This window comes from Thamnophis sirtalis, unplaced genomic scaffold (assembly GCF_051295495.1).
Source record: "Thamnophis sirtalis isolate CommonGarterSnake01/CBP01778 unplaced genomic scaffold, rThaSir2_p1.2 scaffold_1, whole genome shotgun sequence".
Taxonomy (NCBI): Eukaryota; Metazoa; Chordata; class Lepidosauria; order Squamata; family Natricidae; genus Thamnophis; species Thamnophis sirtalis.
In genome coordinates, this window is record NW_028261381.1 from 153715345 (window position 1) to 153732317 (window position 16973).

General features: G+C 44.3%; 1 protein-coding gene across 2 annotated transcripts in view; it reads right to left on the reverse strand.

Moving 5' to 3' along the window:
* SAMD4A (sterile alpha motif domain containing 4A) overlaps positions 1-14595 on the reverse strand; it is a 149735-nt gene extending 135140 nt beyond the window's left edge. The window contains exons 1-2 of one of the 2 annotated variants that reach the window (XM_087728307.1): positions 14337-14595; positions 11642-12435 (exon numbers count right to left, since the gene is read on the reverse strand). In XM_087728307.1, coding sequence (XP_087584433.1) covers positions 11642-11837 — 196 coding nt within the window. In that variant the 5' untranslated portion in view covers positions 11838-12435; positions 14337-14595. The remainder of the gene's footprint in view (positions 1-11641; positions 12436-14336) is intronic. The other variant, XM_087728301.1, reaches the window with a different exon arrangement.
* Positions 14596-16973: the final 2378 nt, after the last annotated feature.

Here is a 16973-nt window from a genome sequence, read left to right on the forward strand (position 1 = left end):
CCTTTCATTCTGCTATAGCTGGAAGTTTCCCTGTAAGCTCTTTGGGGCAGAGGCCTTTTGTGGATCATGTTTCACCAGACGCTGAAGCACCACGATGTTACCTACACTTAAGATTGAAGCTTTGAGGGTTCCCACAAATCAAAGACAAGGTCGCCTTCTTCAAACTGTATAATTAGGTCCATTTCGGGTATTTAAAAGACTGAATTCAACTTTCAGCAAGATAAAGCTAAGATAAGAGGCAACAGGTGGGTGCAAAGCTGACAGGAAAGGGGAGGAAGGCCTAGAAACAGCTGAGTATTATTTTTACTAGGTTGAGAAATCCACAGTGTCACTCAATTCAATCCTGGTAAGATTTCATCCTCTGTAGAGTCTCTCTTCTTCTACACCAGTGTTTCTCAACCTTGGCAACTTGAAGATGTCCGGACTTCTGGCTGGGGAATTCTGGGAGTTGAAGTCCAGACATCTTCAAGTTGCCAAGGTTGAGAAACACTGTTCTACACCAACTGTACAACCAGAAGCAATGCCTAAAGATTCTGCAACTGGAAGCAAATCACAAGGAACAGATAACGGGGAGATAGAAAAGCTTTGCTCTCTTTGCAAAAAAAAACCTCCCAAATCTTTGTAGGAAAGAGGTGTGTGGCAAGTTGTAATAAGTGTTTGGATGTGGGACAAATACATGATTGTTTCTAACAATCTTTACTGCACTGAAACATGGGAAGTTTGTTCATTCTACTATTTCTCCAAGTATAGTATATTACAAATGGTAATAGCATTGAAGACTGGCTGCAGGAAGAGAAACACAGCCTTCCCCCCAAAAAATTGGGGTGGTGGGGGGAAGGATGGCAGTAAGTCACAGGGTCACATGTGGACCTAACTTTTTCTCCAGTTATCAGAGCCCCTCTAATCAGCTAAAACTGATGATGGTATGCTGCTATTTTCAGGTGAGAAGTGAACCAAATGTATGAAATAAATTCTTAAATACAATTAACATTTTAAAAAATCATGTGCCTTCCAACTCTACCCCAAACAGAAGAAAACCCAGAAAAAGTTGACCATCATTAGATTACTATTATTGTTGCCCTGCCCACTGGACGTAGCCTCCTGAAAATTCTTATATAACCTAGTTACCCTGTCAACTTTGCCTTAATGAGAGCTGCCAAGGACAAAAAAAGAAGGATTAGGGGAGACATGATAGCAGTGTTCCAATATCTCAGGGGTTGCCACAGAGAAGAGGGAGTCAAACTATTCTCCAAGGCACCTGAGGGTAGAACAAGAGGCAATGGGTGGAAACTAATCAAGGAAAGAAGCAACTTAGAACTGAGGAGAAATTTCCTGACAGTTAGAACAATTAATCAGTGGAACAGCTTGCCTCCAGAAGTTGTGAATGCCCCAACACTGGAAGTCTTTAAGATGTTGGATATCCATTTGTCTGAAATGGTATAGGGTTTCCTGCCTAGGCAGGGGGTTGGACTAGAAGACCTCCAAGGTCCCTTCCAACTCTGCTATTGTATTGTATTATTGTTGTTGTGTTGTTGTTTTGTGTGGTGTTGTACTGTATTGTATTGTAAAACCTAAGGATTTTTGGTGTGAAAAACAGATGGCTGAGGCTTCTTCAGAACTGGGAATACATCTCTTGCTTGTTCAGTGTGAAAATATATACATACACACATGCATGCATGCATGCATGCATGCATGCATACATACATACATACATACATATAACCTTTATGCCTTCACAGAACTATGATCAACACAATCCTGGACAGTCACACTTAGCCTGCATTTTTCCAGTCTTTCCCATATACAGATAACCCTAGACTTATAACCGTTCAAAGTTGCAATAGCACTGAAAAAAGTGACTTATGACTGTTTTTCACACTTATGACCATTGCAGCGTCGCCATGTCAGGTGATCAAAATTTAGATGCATGCAATTGACTTACATTTATGATGCTTGCAATGTCCCAGGTTCATGTGATCACCTTTGGCGAATGTTTGACAAGAAAATTCAATGGGGAAGCCAGATTCACTTAACAACCATGTTACTAACTTAACAATTAGAGTGATTCACTTCATACCAGTGGCAGGAAAGGTCGTAAAATGGAGCAAAACTCACTTAACAACTACCTTGCTTAGAAATGGAAATGTTGGGTTTGGTGATATTCACTTGATGACCAGATGATAATAACCCAAAGCAACAAATACACCTAAAATCCTCCTCCTATTTTCCCCACAACCTGTTAGGTGAGTTGGGCTGAGAGAGAGTAACCCTCTGAAAGTCCCCCAGCTACCTTTTATGCCTAAGGAAAGACTAGAACTCACAGTCTCTTGGTTTCTAGCATGATGTCTTAAAGTCACCAAAGTTGGAAAATGCTGGTCAAATTTCTGTTTTGGTTGCCTCGTTTGTTCTTGTAAAGCATATGGTATAAACCTCAATGCTGCCAAACCAGTCACAATGATCAACCAGTCTATCATTTCCAAATGGTAATGATCGCTTACTAATGCATTAGCATCTAGATGCATTCTTAAATCCAATCTGTAAATAATGCAACCACTTGCAATCTGGCGTAGAAAAAAAAGTTGTATTATTCTTTAGAACTCCAAAGTATGCTCTTGGTTTATATAAGAGATATAGTTCTTCAAGCAGCATCTAAGGAAAAAGGATATGGAAACCGCCCAGAGGAGAATGAAAATAGTATTGAGAACGCCACAGAAGTGTGTAGAGATATTCTAATGGGAAGAATAAAAAGGGATGGAACATAAAATGAAAGAAGGTATCGATGAAGAAAAATGCATGTAATGGAATGGCTATTGCAAGAAACAAGGATGAAACAAAGATATTGCTTAATAGAAATGTTATAAAGTCAAAAGGAGTAAAAAAAACAATTAAAACAGGCAGAAAAAATGCAAAGAAATGTTGACAAAAAATAGACATTGTTTTGGAAGTAGGTGAAGAGGATTAAACAAAGACCCTCTGGCATCATGAATGAAATTAGAAATAAAAATGACTCAGGATGAAACTGAAGTGAGGAAATGTTGGAAGACTAATTTAGAGAGATAGGTAGGTAAGTCCTCAATTTACAGCTACAATTGGGACTGGAATGTCCATTATTAATCAAGGCAGTTAAGTGAGTCATGCACAATTTTATCATTTTTTGTTGTTGTTGCTGCAATTGTTAAGTGCTTGGTAACATAGTTGGTAACCGTACCTGGCTTCCCACTGATTTTCTTGTTGAAAGTCAGATAGGAAAGTCACAAATGGCAATCATGGACCCTCATGTAATTATGTCATTATTAACAATACAATAAACTATCGTGAATATGAGCCAGTTGTGAAAACATCCCAATTTTGATCATGTCACTCATCAAATATGGTACTTGAAGCATTTTGATGTGAAAATTTAGTCCCCGTACTCATCATTTGTTTGGTACTCCATGCATAAGTTAGAATTTGTTGTTGTCGACTGCCTTGTGACTCATTATATTATTCCCTATGGGAAAAATTTGTTTGGTACTCATCGTTTTTGGTACCCACTGTGCTTCCTGGAAGCAATTAATGTTGAGTACCACTGCATATGATTTCAGTAAGTGTTTTTTAGAATAAATAGAATACTTGGTGAATGGTTCAACAATGAACAAGAAATAAGACAAATTCCCAATGGCTGTTTATTCTTTCTGGTTAATCCTTGACTCACAACCACAATTGAGACCAGAACGCTTGTCACTAAATGAGATGGTCATTAAGTGAGTCACACCTAATTTTACATCCTTTTTGCTGCATTTCTTAAATGAATTACTATGGTCGATAAGTGAAGCACGTGGTCATTAAATGAATCCAGCTTCTCCCATTGATTTTGCTTGCTGGAAGCTTTCTGGGAAGGTCACAAATGTGTGACCTCGGATGCTGGAAGCATCATAAATACATGCTGGTTGCTAGGCACTCAAATTCTGATCATGTCACCATGTAGACGCTGCATCCGTTATAAGTGCAAGAACCAGTTGTAAGTCACTTTTTTCAGCACCATTGTAAATGTAAACAGTCACTAAATGAATAGTCATAAGTCAAGGCTATCTATAAATACATATGGGAAGCTTGTGTTGTCATAGACTGTAATGGTTGGGAATGTAACTGTACAGTTTTACACAACCGTATGTTGTGTAAAAATGATGCTGCGTTACCTCAGAACCCAAATGATTTCCTACAAATGTTAACCTAAATGATGCAAGTAAGGATTTGAAAAAATGATCAAAGATCATGGTAGTTTTCTTTGACATGGAAAGAAGTAATAATTACATAAATGGTGAAAAGTAAGATGCATTTGTATACTTCAGTAAAATGTTCATTCTTAGATAGGAAAATGGATGGAGAAATTTTAAGATGTAAAAATGCTGGTAGGAGTATATTGTGAATAATGAATGTTTGTTGAAAGAAACAAAACAGCTGTGTGTTTTTGCCTTCCTTGTTATTTGAAAATGAGGAAAGTTATCAGTTTTTCAGGGTAAACCAAACCAAACAAGAGATACAAGAATTCTACAAATGCTACTTTATTGTCGTAGGACAATAAATATTGTCCAGGTTGCTTGCTGTCCCATTTAATACCAAATAAAATCAAGGCTTATTTTAAGATATTTTTCGCACACTTTCTCCTATCTCTGGATTGTATAATTTCTTATCCATGTTCCCCTAACTGCTTGGTCTTTCCTCCTCCTCTTCATGGTTTTCATATGCCTTCCCCAAGATCACTCTAATTACCTTTAAAGGTAAAGGTTCCCCTTGCACATATGTCCTAGTCGTTCCTGATGGTGCTCATCTCCATTTCAAAGCCAAAGAACCAGCACTGTCCTCTCCATGGTCATGTGGCCGGCATGACTCAATGCCGAAGGCGCATGGAACGCTGTTACTTTCCCACCAAAGGTTCCTATTTTTTCTACTTGCATTTGTACATGCTTTCGAACGGCTAGGTTGGCAGAAGCTGGGACAAGTAATGGGAGCTCACTCCATTACACAGCACTAGGGATTTGAACCGCCGAACTGCCGACCATTCTGATCAACAAGCTCAGCGTCTTAGCCACTGAGCCACTTGGATCTGCTGAAATAAGGATGGTTTGCAAGGCAGAAAATGGTATGGAAAACTGAACTGAATGGTGATAGAGTAACTCACTTTTGCTATCTTTAATCATTCACTGTTTCTTATTTATGTCCAGTGCTAACCCTTACTCCAAAAGGAAATTGCATGAAGGTTGTATACATATTTATGCATTATTTTTTTACACTTCAGTCTACTTCTCTGTGATCCTATGGATGTTGACATAAAAGTATCCATTGTAAAAGACTTTTTTCAAAAGTTAAGCATAACTTTTCCAACAGGTTACCTTAAAATGCATTCAACCCATGCTCATATCACATTTAACCAAAGTTACAGAAAATAAGAATGCTATCACATGAGAGGTAAGCAGGCCATCCCATATGCTAAATCTCTCCACAGCAGCTGAAGGGCTGCAAACTCCAGCTATGAAGCAGCTAAGAGGGAGAACGGCCCATTCATCCACCTTTCAACCCTTCAGGCCCCAGTGCTCTTACACCCGATAATTTATTTTTAATCCTGCTTTGCTTTCTTGCCTAACTTCATAAGATTAGATCACTTTAAACTCTTTTATGCAGTGTGGTGGCATTCATGAAAGACACCACAACACTGTTCCTCACAGACTATATAAGGAAATAGCCTAATTCCCAGCAGGGTTTACCACCACAATTTCAAACAGAGAAACCTCTCTGTCTTGGAATGGAGCCCTGGAGTGATTTCCTAAAAACAAATTTCAGAGTAGCTTTCTATGCTTTGCAAAATTCAGCAGGAAGCTACCATCGAATGGCCCCAGCAACAGCTGCCCTCAAACCCTGCAAGCCTTATGTTCTCATGTGAACTGGAAGAACACTCACCATTCTCCTCCACAATGAACACTGGGGGCTCTGTTCAGAATTACACTGAGACTGGACAAAAAAGGGGAAGGGGGGGGGAAATGACACATTTTTAGCACCATCATCCCCCTCCCTTAACAAAACATGTGCTAGCAGTGGGGTATAAACATTTCATTCACAAGCAGCAACAACTGTTTTATTTTCTTTAAAAACTGGTAATAAATAATCAAGTGGATGTTTATTTTGCAACTGACAATGGCGTCAAACGGTACAGCTGTGCAACAGATCCAGGTTTGAAGGGTGGAATGTGATTAACAGACACACACAGCCCTGTTTATGCACACCTTGAACCAAACTCATCTGTGGATTGTGCATCATCTAAACAGGGCAGCTGCATGAATACACAAAGAACAAAAAGTGGTTCCACCACAAAACCGCGATGCCCTTATCCGCGCCGACATAAGTGCGGAGGCAAATCCGCGGCGTCCGAAGCGCTAATAAAAAAACGACCCTACCGCCGTGACAACAGCGCGGTGACGGAAGGGCGTTCTACATGCTTCGTTCTTTGCCTCCAAAGGTAGCCCTCCTCCTCCAGCTGACAGCGGCAGCGGGCACGGGGCAAAGCGGGCTGCCCAGCAGCAGCAGCCCGCGGGAAGGGTCCAGCACAGCCGCGGGGGGCATCAGGAAGCGGAGGAGGACACGGCAGCGGCGGCGGCTGAGGCTCTCCCGGGCCGGCGAAGCGGGCTTGCCCGGCGGAGGCAGGCTGCCCTCTTCTTCCTCAACAACATCTTCTTGGACGGGCGGGCTCCGCCGCCGGCGCCTCCCCCGGAGGAAGAGGCAGGGCGGGCGGCGGCGGCGGCTGAGGCTCTCCCGGGGCCGGCGAAGCGGGCTTGCCCGGTGGCGGCGGCCGCCCATCCAAGGAGATGTTGTTGAGGAAGAAGAGGGCGGCCTGCCTCTGCCAGGCAAGCCCGCTTCGCCGGCCCCGGGAGAGCCTCAGCCGCTGCCGCTGCTGCATCCTCCTCCGCCGCCAGCGTCGGCGGCCCTGCTCGGCCCCCCCGCGGACTTCCTGCTGCCCTCCGCGGCTGAGCTGGACCCTTCCCGCGGGCTGCTGCTGCTGGGCAGCCCGCTTTGCCCCGTGCCCGCTGCCGCTGTCAGCTGGAGGAGGAGGGCTACCTTTGGAGGCAAAGAACGAAGCATGTAGAACGCCCTTCTGTCACCGCGCTGTTGTCCCCGCGGTGATGACGCGCGATGATGACGTCGCGACTTTAGTGACGCGATTTAATCTCCGCTATTTTGCGTAGCGCGGTTTTGTCGTGCCACGCAAAAAGTAAGAATATTGCAAACCCGGATCTCTGCCCACAAAATATACCAAATAATCTATTAGCAGTCTACAGCTCTCCATTCGCAAGGAACAGTTAAAGGAATTACTTTTAAAAGTCTAAGGATAAACCAACACATAATGCAGACGTAAAGGTCCTATATTTGATATCTTCAAATATTCCAGGAATAGCAATGTATGCCCAGCATTTCATAGACGGCATCACCACATGTCCATACATTAGGCTAGCTACATACATACAGTACATAGCATTACTTGCAAGCAAGGGCAATAGCAAGAGCTCTTTAAGCCCTTGAGAACAAATGTAGCCACATAGTCCGCTTCTTAATCTCTTAACATGCTACCTGATCTAGCTCAAGCCCATCAGTAGAAAACCAAACCAAACCCAAGTGCCTAATGCAGCTTCCCTCAAGCTCCTGTTTATTCAGGCAATGGAAATTTCCTTCCTCTCCAACCCGCCCTCAAGCAGAATTGAGGAAAGACAATTACCCCCATCTATGAATGGATGCCTTCTGTGGGCAGTGGGTCACTTGTTCAGTTTTCACTCAGGATATTTCATTTGGTTGAAAGAGGAGGAGAATGTTCAGATTATTTTAATTTTTGTGATTTTTTTTACCCAAGGAAGCTACATTTAATAGAGTTTTTATGCTACTACAAAACCATGCCTACGTAATTTATGGTACATTTAAAAGATAATTGAAAAGTATAGATTTAAAAACAGAGTCTATCCCCAATATTTAGAATGACACAACCCCAGAGTGTGCCAATGAACACAAAGGCCTTTGAATGCACATATGTAGATGAACTTTGACTCAAATAAAGATACACCACTGATACCAGAAGGAAACCAGGAAATGACATATATACCAACACTTCCCAGGTTCATCTCTCTCCAAAAGAGCATTTTATTGCTCATCTTTACATTTCCCCCCCAATTCTTATTGTCAATCCTGACTCACTCTTGCAAAGGATAAAGAAACTAAATCAAAAGGTCATTAAAAAAAGACCAATATGAGACTCCACTGAAAAAGCTTGACTAGTCAAAACCTTTACTTGAAATCACCATCACCCACCAAAAGCTTTCTCCCCCATGACTCAGCTGCACTTTGCACACTTGAACTCTAAGTGTTCATAAGAAGCTACCTTGAGCATGCTCAGTTATGGTTGCTTAAAAAAATAAATGAAAAACTAACATACTTCTGAAATCAGCAATGCATTTTTCCTGACTAACTGTAACAGAACTTTTATACTGAACTGAGATGGGGAAGATGGAACCCAAAGGCCATTCTCTCCCTCACCAACTAAAGAAACATTTGCAGTATTAAGAAGACCTGCAAAGCACTCCTGCTCCAGGTGTCTTGCATCTTTCCCCTTGAAAATTCCCTAGGGTCTTTTAGGTAAAGGTAAAGGTTCCCCTCGCCCCTATGTGCTAGTTGTTCCCGACTCTAGGGGGCAGTGCTCATCTCTGTTTCAAAGCCAAAGAGCCAGCACTGTCCAAAGACGTTTCATGGTTATGTGGCCAGCATAACTAAATGCCAAAGGCACACGGAATGATGTTGCCTTCCCACCAAAGGTGGTTCCTATTTTTCTACTTGCATTTTTACATGCTTTCGAACCGATAGGCTGGCAGAAGCTGAGACAAGTAACGGGAGCTCACTTCGTTACACAGCACTAGGGATTCAAACCACTGAACTGCCAACCTTCTGCTCAACAAGCTGAGCATCTTAGCCAGTGAGCCATCGTGTCCCAAGGGTCTTTTATGGAAGGCTTTACCCCTGGCTCCTTGAAGCTGCTGTTCCCTAGGAGCTGGATGACATCTCCAAAGGTGAGGGCTTTGGAGTCCAAACCATGCAATTGATGGGAGGAGTTTGCAAGGAGCCAGAGTTTCAGCCAAGTTAGTATCCATTCCCAGTTAATGCCCTAGAGTGCTCAAAGCATTGATATAAATGGTCCCCATTCTTTCAAGAAAGGAAATCACCGGTCTTTATTTCAGACAGGAAATCTAAGGCTACAGTAAGAGTGCGTTTTGTCTAATAAATCCATAGTAGACATGAAGCAGCCTCTCAATTTGCTACTCACAATACAATCTTATGTAGATCTACTCAAAAGTTAGCTCAAGTTTGTTTATGTTAGAAAAATGTGTTGCCTCTCATCATTGCTTCCCACACAGTTTACACAAACTAGACAAAGTATAAAACATCTTAAAACATCACTCTAGAAATTCTTGAAAAATGGTTTTATCATGTAACAATGACTCCACACATTGGGTATTATCTCAGAAAACACACCTCCCCCTTTTCAGGTTGCTATCTGCCTAACCTCAAATAGATACTTGATCTCAAAACTTCAGCAACCCTTCCAATCTGGCACTCTTTTAGAACAAAATGTCCAAAATTCCTTAGTTGCAAACCCAAAACATTTGAAAGGTGCCAGATTGGGAAAAGCTAGTGATCAAGATTGTAGACTTTAGTACTTTGAATACTTTAGTATTTTACAGTAATACAGTATATAATATAGTAGCATTATATGGCAAGCTATGTGTGTATTGTGTACATATTTAGATCACTATAAGATTTTCAATGGCAGCTTTTGTGGATATTTTATCATTCCTGGACTGTTTCATTGTTTAGCCCAGTGGTTTTCAATTTTGGCAACTCTAAGATGTGTGGACTTTTAAAAGATCACTCCTCTCCCCCTCTAGATAAATATAATCAATCTAGATAAGTCAACACCTCCTCTTGTATTTTATTTTTTTTAAAAAAATATTCCTCCCATATCTCATAATCACAATAATCAAATTACAAAAACACTACCCTTTAGTTTATATTGTAGTTTTTTTAAAAAAAGGTTCTGTATTTGTAAACTTTAATAAAATTATTGTTAAATAAAATAGAAGTGGGGACTGCAGGCAGCATGCTAGGAATTGAAGTCCACGCATACATTAAAGTTGTCATAGGTTGAAAAATTCTGATTTAGCCTATCACACTGCATATATAAAAAGAGGTTTAAGTGGATGTGTGCAAACCTTCTCTTAGCCATAAATTGCAAGTTCTAAGTAGTTGTGCTTTGCTCAGCCATGGCTTAATCAATGCAACACAACTAGTTAGAAATGCACCACATAATTCACTATAAACTATCATTTTCAAATCTAATAGTTTGATCAGCCTAACATGTTATGCCAGCACCAAATAAATGTATATGCTTATGTGAACTAGCCAATAATTACCATTCTCTCTTAAGCTAACTCTTCACTGTTGAAAATAAGAAGATAATAACATGGAAATACATAGAACTGATAAATCTTTGTCACTATCTACATAAAGATTTTGCAATAGTCACTTCAGAGAACTTAAAAAGAAACTTTATAAACGGATGTCAAAACTTTTTTTCACTGTTGAAAAATATGACTTTTTTTCTTGCTCTTCTTTAGAGGACAAACAATTCATAGTTCTCTAGTGCTGTTGAACTTCCAGACTCTTTAATCACAGTCAGTGTGGAAAGCAGTGAGAATGAAGGTAGATCCAGTAAAATTGTTTCTAAAAATCAATTTCCTCCATCGTGCAAGATGAACACTTAAATTCTTTTTTGCTGCATATCATGGTTTTGCTACCTGGCTACTCCAATAAGTTAATCCTTCCTCATAGGGGAAATAGCAATATAAACAAATTCTAAAGTATCGATTTAAACATGTGCATATTTTCTACAGTAAAATAATATTTCAATCTATTGGCAAAGCCACAAAGAACTACCAGAAGTTTTTGCTGAAAAACACATCAGTCACAAGTTTTTATGAAAGAATGGGCTTCCTCAAATTGCTAAAACTGATGTAAATTATATAAATACACACACACACACACACACACACACACACACACACAGACACAAGCACCTATGCACACCCTCAGAGGAGCAAAGGCAAGAATTATTCAACATCCTTCACAAGATAGCATTAGGCTTCTTCTGCACACTGCTGAAAGACAGAGGAAATCCTATTGCCCCAAAAAAGCCTAGGAAATCTAGACTCTACGTGACCTGACTTAGTTATTAGACAGCAGGTTTTATGGGAGGGAGGGAAAAGATATTTACAATCATTCACGCTACCCGGAGTTACAGCAAAGCTTACGCTGAATGAGGTTGCAGAGAAGGAAAAGTATCATCAGGAAGTTACTCCCAGTTGTTGCCGTTAAAGAGTGTTTTTTGGGAAGAGCGATTTCTATACAGCATCCTCCAAATTAAAATAAAACCAACCCACCATCTCTCAAATATGACTATGCATCCTCATATACATCAGAGAACAATGTGGCATTCAAAATGGACTGGATGCACCAAAAGGGAGGGGAGGAGAGGAGAAAGAGACGACAAGGCGGGGGGGGGGGGACGACTCACCAGGGCTGTTGGCTTCGTTTTCCAGAACGTGCAGTTCTGTGCAGTCGGCCAGGGAATGCTCAAGGCAGAGCTGAAGGAAACGGGCCTGGCTCCGAGTCACTCTCTTCAGTAAGGAAAGCAAAGCAACTGTCTGTTCACATTCATTCCAGCCTTTGAACCAACCTGCCAATACTCCAACCTGGTCTCGAAACATCATGGTTGGTGCAAGTGAATGTCCGCGTGCAATATCGAGAACAGGAAAAAAAATCTGTGTGGGGCACTCCCTTATATATATATATATATCTATATTTGTTTGCAAGGGAAAAAAAGTAGGAGAATCCCCTAGAAGTTCCTTTTTTTTTTCTTCCCACTCACGCCCTTTTTTAAACCTCTATTTTACAACGCTGTTCAGTGCAAAAACAGCACAGATGTTCGGAGACGGATTCTGAGGTTTGCTTGCTCTTCTTCTTCCTCGCCCGTCCAAAAGGCCACTGGCTGCTTCTTAATTCTGCCAAGGACGATGACACATGGTGGCAAGGGAAAACAGACACACTGCGTGGTTCCTGTGTGTGGGACTTGTACAGCTGTATTTCTCAACAAGGCACAGCAATGTGTGAAGATGTTGCGAGGGGATATATGGGTTATGTAGCTGTTTTCTTTTGGGTGTTTTGCTTCCCCCTCCCTCTGCTCTTTTCCAGTCTGGTTATTTTAGCCCAGGGCTGGCGCTGGCTCTCCTTCCTCGGGCAGCTTTCTGGACCATCCACAGTCACAGCATTCCTTGCTAAGGGAAGTGGAGAAAATAGAAGCCTTCACAACTGTTGGAGAGGAGGAGGGGATGGAGAAAGAGAGAGAGAGGGAGGGGAAAAAAAAAGAATTTCGCTGTGAGATGAGACACTCTGAAAGGCAACGCTATGATTCAGCATGACAAACAACGCGGCTCACTTCCTAATATGACAGAAGGGAAATCTGGGATCAGCAATCACTGAGAGCAAGAGGGTGGGCTAGGGAGGGAGACAAGGATTTGGGGGTTGGTGTAAGGGGCAGCCAGGGGTTGTGTCTTTTTTTTTGTTGTTGTTAAAGACCACCCTCCCAAGAAATAACAGGTTCTGGGGAAAAGGAAGAGATCAGCATAGAGATACTGAGACACTAAAAATGCAGCCCACACACAGGCAGCAGAGGGAGTGATGGAGAAGTGCGGGCTTCACATCAGAGAGATTTAAAAGAAACCTCCCTACTACACAGCAGTGAGGATAGAGCTCCCTGTTGCTTATTGTACATTCTAAGCAGTCTCCCCCAGATTCCCGCCCCCCCCCCAACCAAGACAGGAATGTACCTGGCTGGGAGAGACAGGACTGCAACTGATCATTCATGCACAAGGAGAAAAGGGGGTGGGGGGGAGAGAACTTAACACTGCGGCTATAGATAGCTAATGCAAACCAGCCCAGGTTCTGGTGCTCTCTCCTCCTCTTTCTCATGCCTTTCCTCTCCCCAGCCAGAAAGTAAGGCGGCTGAGGAGAAGGGCTGCAGCTTCAACTACAGAATTCAAGCATCTCCCAACCAGTCACCACCAGCCCCTGCTGGATGTAGGCTCCAAGCAAGCAGCAGGCAGGAGACAAAAATAAACTCTCAGACACCCCCCCCTTTCTTTCTCCAAGACCACAGCACACACACAGTTCAGCAGAAACCAGGAGGGGTGGGACCCAAGGAAACTCACTATAGACTCTCATTTTTATACTACTTTAAAAAAATAGGGGATGAACCCCAGCTCTCCCCCCTTCTCCAATCAGTGTGGGGTCCTACATGCACTTCACACACTTAGATTCACCCCTCTTTCACAAGGTGGCGTCCATCTCTCTCTCTCTCTCTGCGGTTGAAATCTCTACCAAGGGCAGGTTTACTTCCAGGGGTTGCAAATTCTCTGCATTTGGCTTCCCCAACCTAGCAGTTGCTCCGATGCTGCAGAGACTACAACTCCCATCGCCCTAGCCAAGATGGCAATGGCTACGAAGGCAGCGATTGGAATCCTTACACTTCTGGAGAGTTCCAAGGTGAGAGTAGCGCTTGAGAGCCTAAGCCAGGAAGGGCAAACGGGGAGGGGGGAGGGGGCGGTACCTCCCAAGCAGAGGCGGGTGCAGAAAAAGTAACTGTCCCAGAAAAGCATTTTGCTTCAATGAACTTAAGACACTGTTGAAGTAGATGAGTCTTCCAAAGAACCAGATGTAGAATCATAGGAGGGGCAGCCCCATCATCCCCCACCTCCAAATGACCTGGCCGAAAACTTTCAGGGTATCCGAAGGAGAAGCAACAACCTTTGCTTCACAGCCGCCGCCGCCCCCGATTGTACAAGGACGACAAGCACCGGTCCCAAATAAACTTCGAGCCCGGGACTCCACGCCCTCTCCCAGCCCAATGCAAACAGAGGGAGCCGGGCATCTCCACCGGCGCTGCCTCGGGCGGCTCTTTGCTCCACGCCACAGACATCCGCCAAGCTCCTCTCCGCCACCCAGCCGCCGCCCCCCTCCTCCCGGGCTCTGCGTCCTTCCAGCCCCGCGACAGTCTGGCGTCCCCGGCTCCCCGTGCCGGGAATCCCCTCGCGCCCGGGAGGCTCCTGGATGGACAAGAGTCAGGACGCCGCAGAGCAAGGGCGCCCGCCCGTCGTTCAGCCCGACTCGCCCACTACCTCGCCCGCCCCCCTCGCGCTATGCGGAGCGCCCACCTGGCTGCCGGCCGTCCTTCTTTTGCCGGCTTTACTGAAGAAGAGGAGGAAGAGGAGCCGGCGATGGAGGTGGCGGTGGAGGAGGTGGCGGCGGCGGCGCCTGGCGGTGCCCGGGCAGGGCCATGGCGAGCCCGCGCACCAGCGAAGGCGACCCCCGGAGCAAAGAACGGCGCTGCGTCCGGGCGCGCCGTCGGAGCCGCGTCTCCCTCTCTCTTCTCTCCCCGCCTGCTTCTCCGGCACAAGTGAGCCGCGCGCCCCGCGGAGCCCCCGCTCCTCACATGCTAGTCATTAACATAGCCCATGACGTCATGGCCTCGGCAGCGGAGGTGCAACGCCCCCTCCCCGAGGAGCAGGGGGCGCCTCGCATTCCTCCGCCGCTGACTCAGCCCCAGGCGAGGCGAGGCCCGTGGTGGCTTTGCGCGGGGCGCGATTGGCTGCAGGGGCGGAGCGCAACTCGATTCCACCCCAGCCGGGAGCGCGGTAGAGGAGGAGGTGGAGGAGGTGGGGCTCCAGCTGCTGCTCGCTGCTGCTGTCATTCCCCAAGCCAGGAGACTTTGCATTGGCGAGGAAAGGCGGCTTGTTGCGCTTCGTCTCGCGCGCCCGCACTTTTGCAGCTTTGTGAAGGACACGCCCGTCCGCAAAAGCCCCCCCCCCCGTCCGTTTGCTAACCGTAGATGATCGACATGAATAGCCACCCGCTTCTGGGCCAATACCTCTCTACCTACAGGTTGGTTCTCCTAGGTTGCACATGGTCTCCGAGATGTCCTACTTCCCTCTACCGCCGCCCCCTCGACATGCTGTTTGCAAAAACAGGCCGTTACAAAAAAACAAAAAAATATCACCACCACCGCCTCCCACCCTTACACAAACCTGCTCTTGGACGAGTGAGCGGCAATGAGGGGCGAGTGAGAGTTTTCCTGCGTGCCGAGAAAAGAAATCCCATCAAACCTCCCAGCAACATTGGAGTGCCCCCCCCCCTAAACGTTGCTGCATTGCAGATTGTGCTTCTCCGGTTTAAGATCAGGAGATATGTGCGGGGGTTGCAAAGAAGTCCACACACGTCCTAACGCACCCAACGAACGGCTGGCGCAGACCTGCACGATTACCCCGGGTTCCTCACGCTGCAATGGGGTTAGCCCGGGAAAAGGGAACACCTGCATCAGGTGTGTGCAAGCGGGCGGGCCGCTTGCATACCTGTGTAGGGAGCGAGGGGAGAGCTTCGTGCCTGCTGATAGTCACTCATAACTTGCATAAAGGGGATGTTTGGTTACCAGCTTCCTAAGAGGACAGGCGAGAGAGGACTGCAGACTTGTGCCACCTTGGTAACCCCTGGAGTGGTAAGAGTTACATCAGTGAAACCTATGAGAAGCTATATAGACTTTTTGTCTGCAAAACCAGACTGTTACGTCAAGGTTCCAAGGCAGTCTTATATTGTAATACACTCCAAGATACTTTATCTATAGCCAGCTCACAATCCCTTCTTGCTTTATTATCTTTTGTCCTCAGAGACTCTGCCAACTTTCTGTTCTTGATCTATGCCATGTTCCAATGAGGAGGGAGAAGGATTTCTACATCTTTCAGGACAATGTTTCCCAGTCATCAAAATGCATTAATGTTCTTACAGGCTATGTGTCTGCTGTGCAACTTTTGTCTCCAAACACCTTGGTTGTGGCTTTCAGGCTCTTTTAAATATGTACCACCAAATGTTTCTACTGAATGTAAAAACACAAAGGTGAAATCTGTAAAGAAGGGGGGAATGGTGGTCATATTAACTGCCCATAATTGGTTACTTTCTGCTTAATTCATTGTAGTGTGTGTTTTTTTTTGGTATCAACTTTCTGAGATGCAGCTAATGTGTCTCTTTGCCCACAAGATTGTGCAGCTTCAGTGATGGCTCTCTTCCTGTAAATTAAAATAGGAACACACAAGACAACTAATTCTGGTTTTGTTTGCAGCCTTTTTTCCAATTATACTACTAAAAACAACTTGAGCATACAGAACAATTCCTTCAATTGTTTAAATCAGCCAGTCTGAGTTGCACAATAATCAGATTGTTCAATTGACAATAGACCTGTTCTCACTATGTTTGACTCTCGGGCTCTGCAGCATTTTGGATCTGAAGGCAAACTGGTGTTTCACGTACTTGGTTTAAGGAGTTGTTGACAAGAGCTACCTTGACACTTTTAATACTTGAAACATTTTTTACTTTCAGATGCTGCACACAGCTCTGGAACAACCCTTTTGGATTTCTGATGAGGGAGATCAGATCTCCGTTAATCTTTTAAGCTACTCATATCTTCAAACAAGACTCTATTCCAGGGTGAGAAAAGGGAGGCTAGAGGCAAGATGTTACAGGGGCATATGTTCAGTTCACTAATAGGTACATATTTCCTTCCCATCTCACATAGCAACACGGAAAGAAAGAGAGAGGGGGTGGGTGGATGGATGAATGAATGGATGGATATAAGCTTGAAAATCACCTTTTGGGTAAATGCATAACTTCGTTTTTGAGTTATAAGGTGGGTGGATGAATAGCTTCAACTCTGTAGCTTTAAGGATTGATTCTGACTCACTACTGTGCTAGCCCAAAACCAGAACAACCTGCAAGAGAAGGACTTTGCCAGGTCTCTTCCTGGA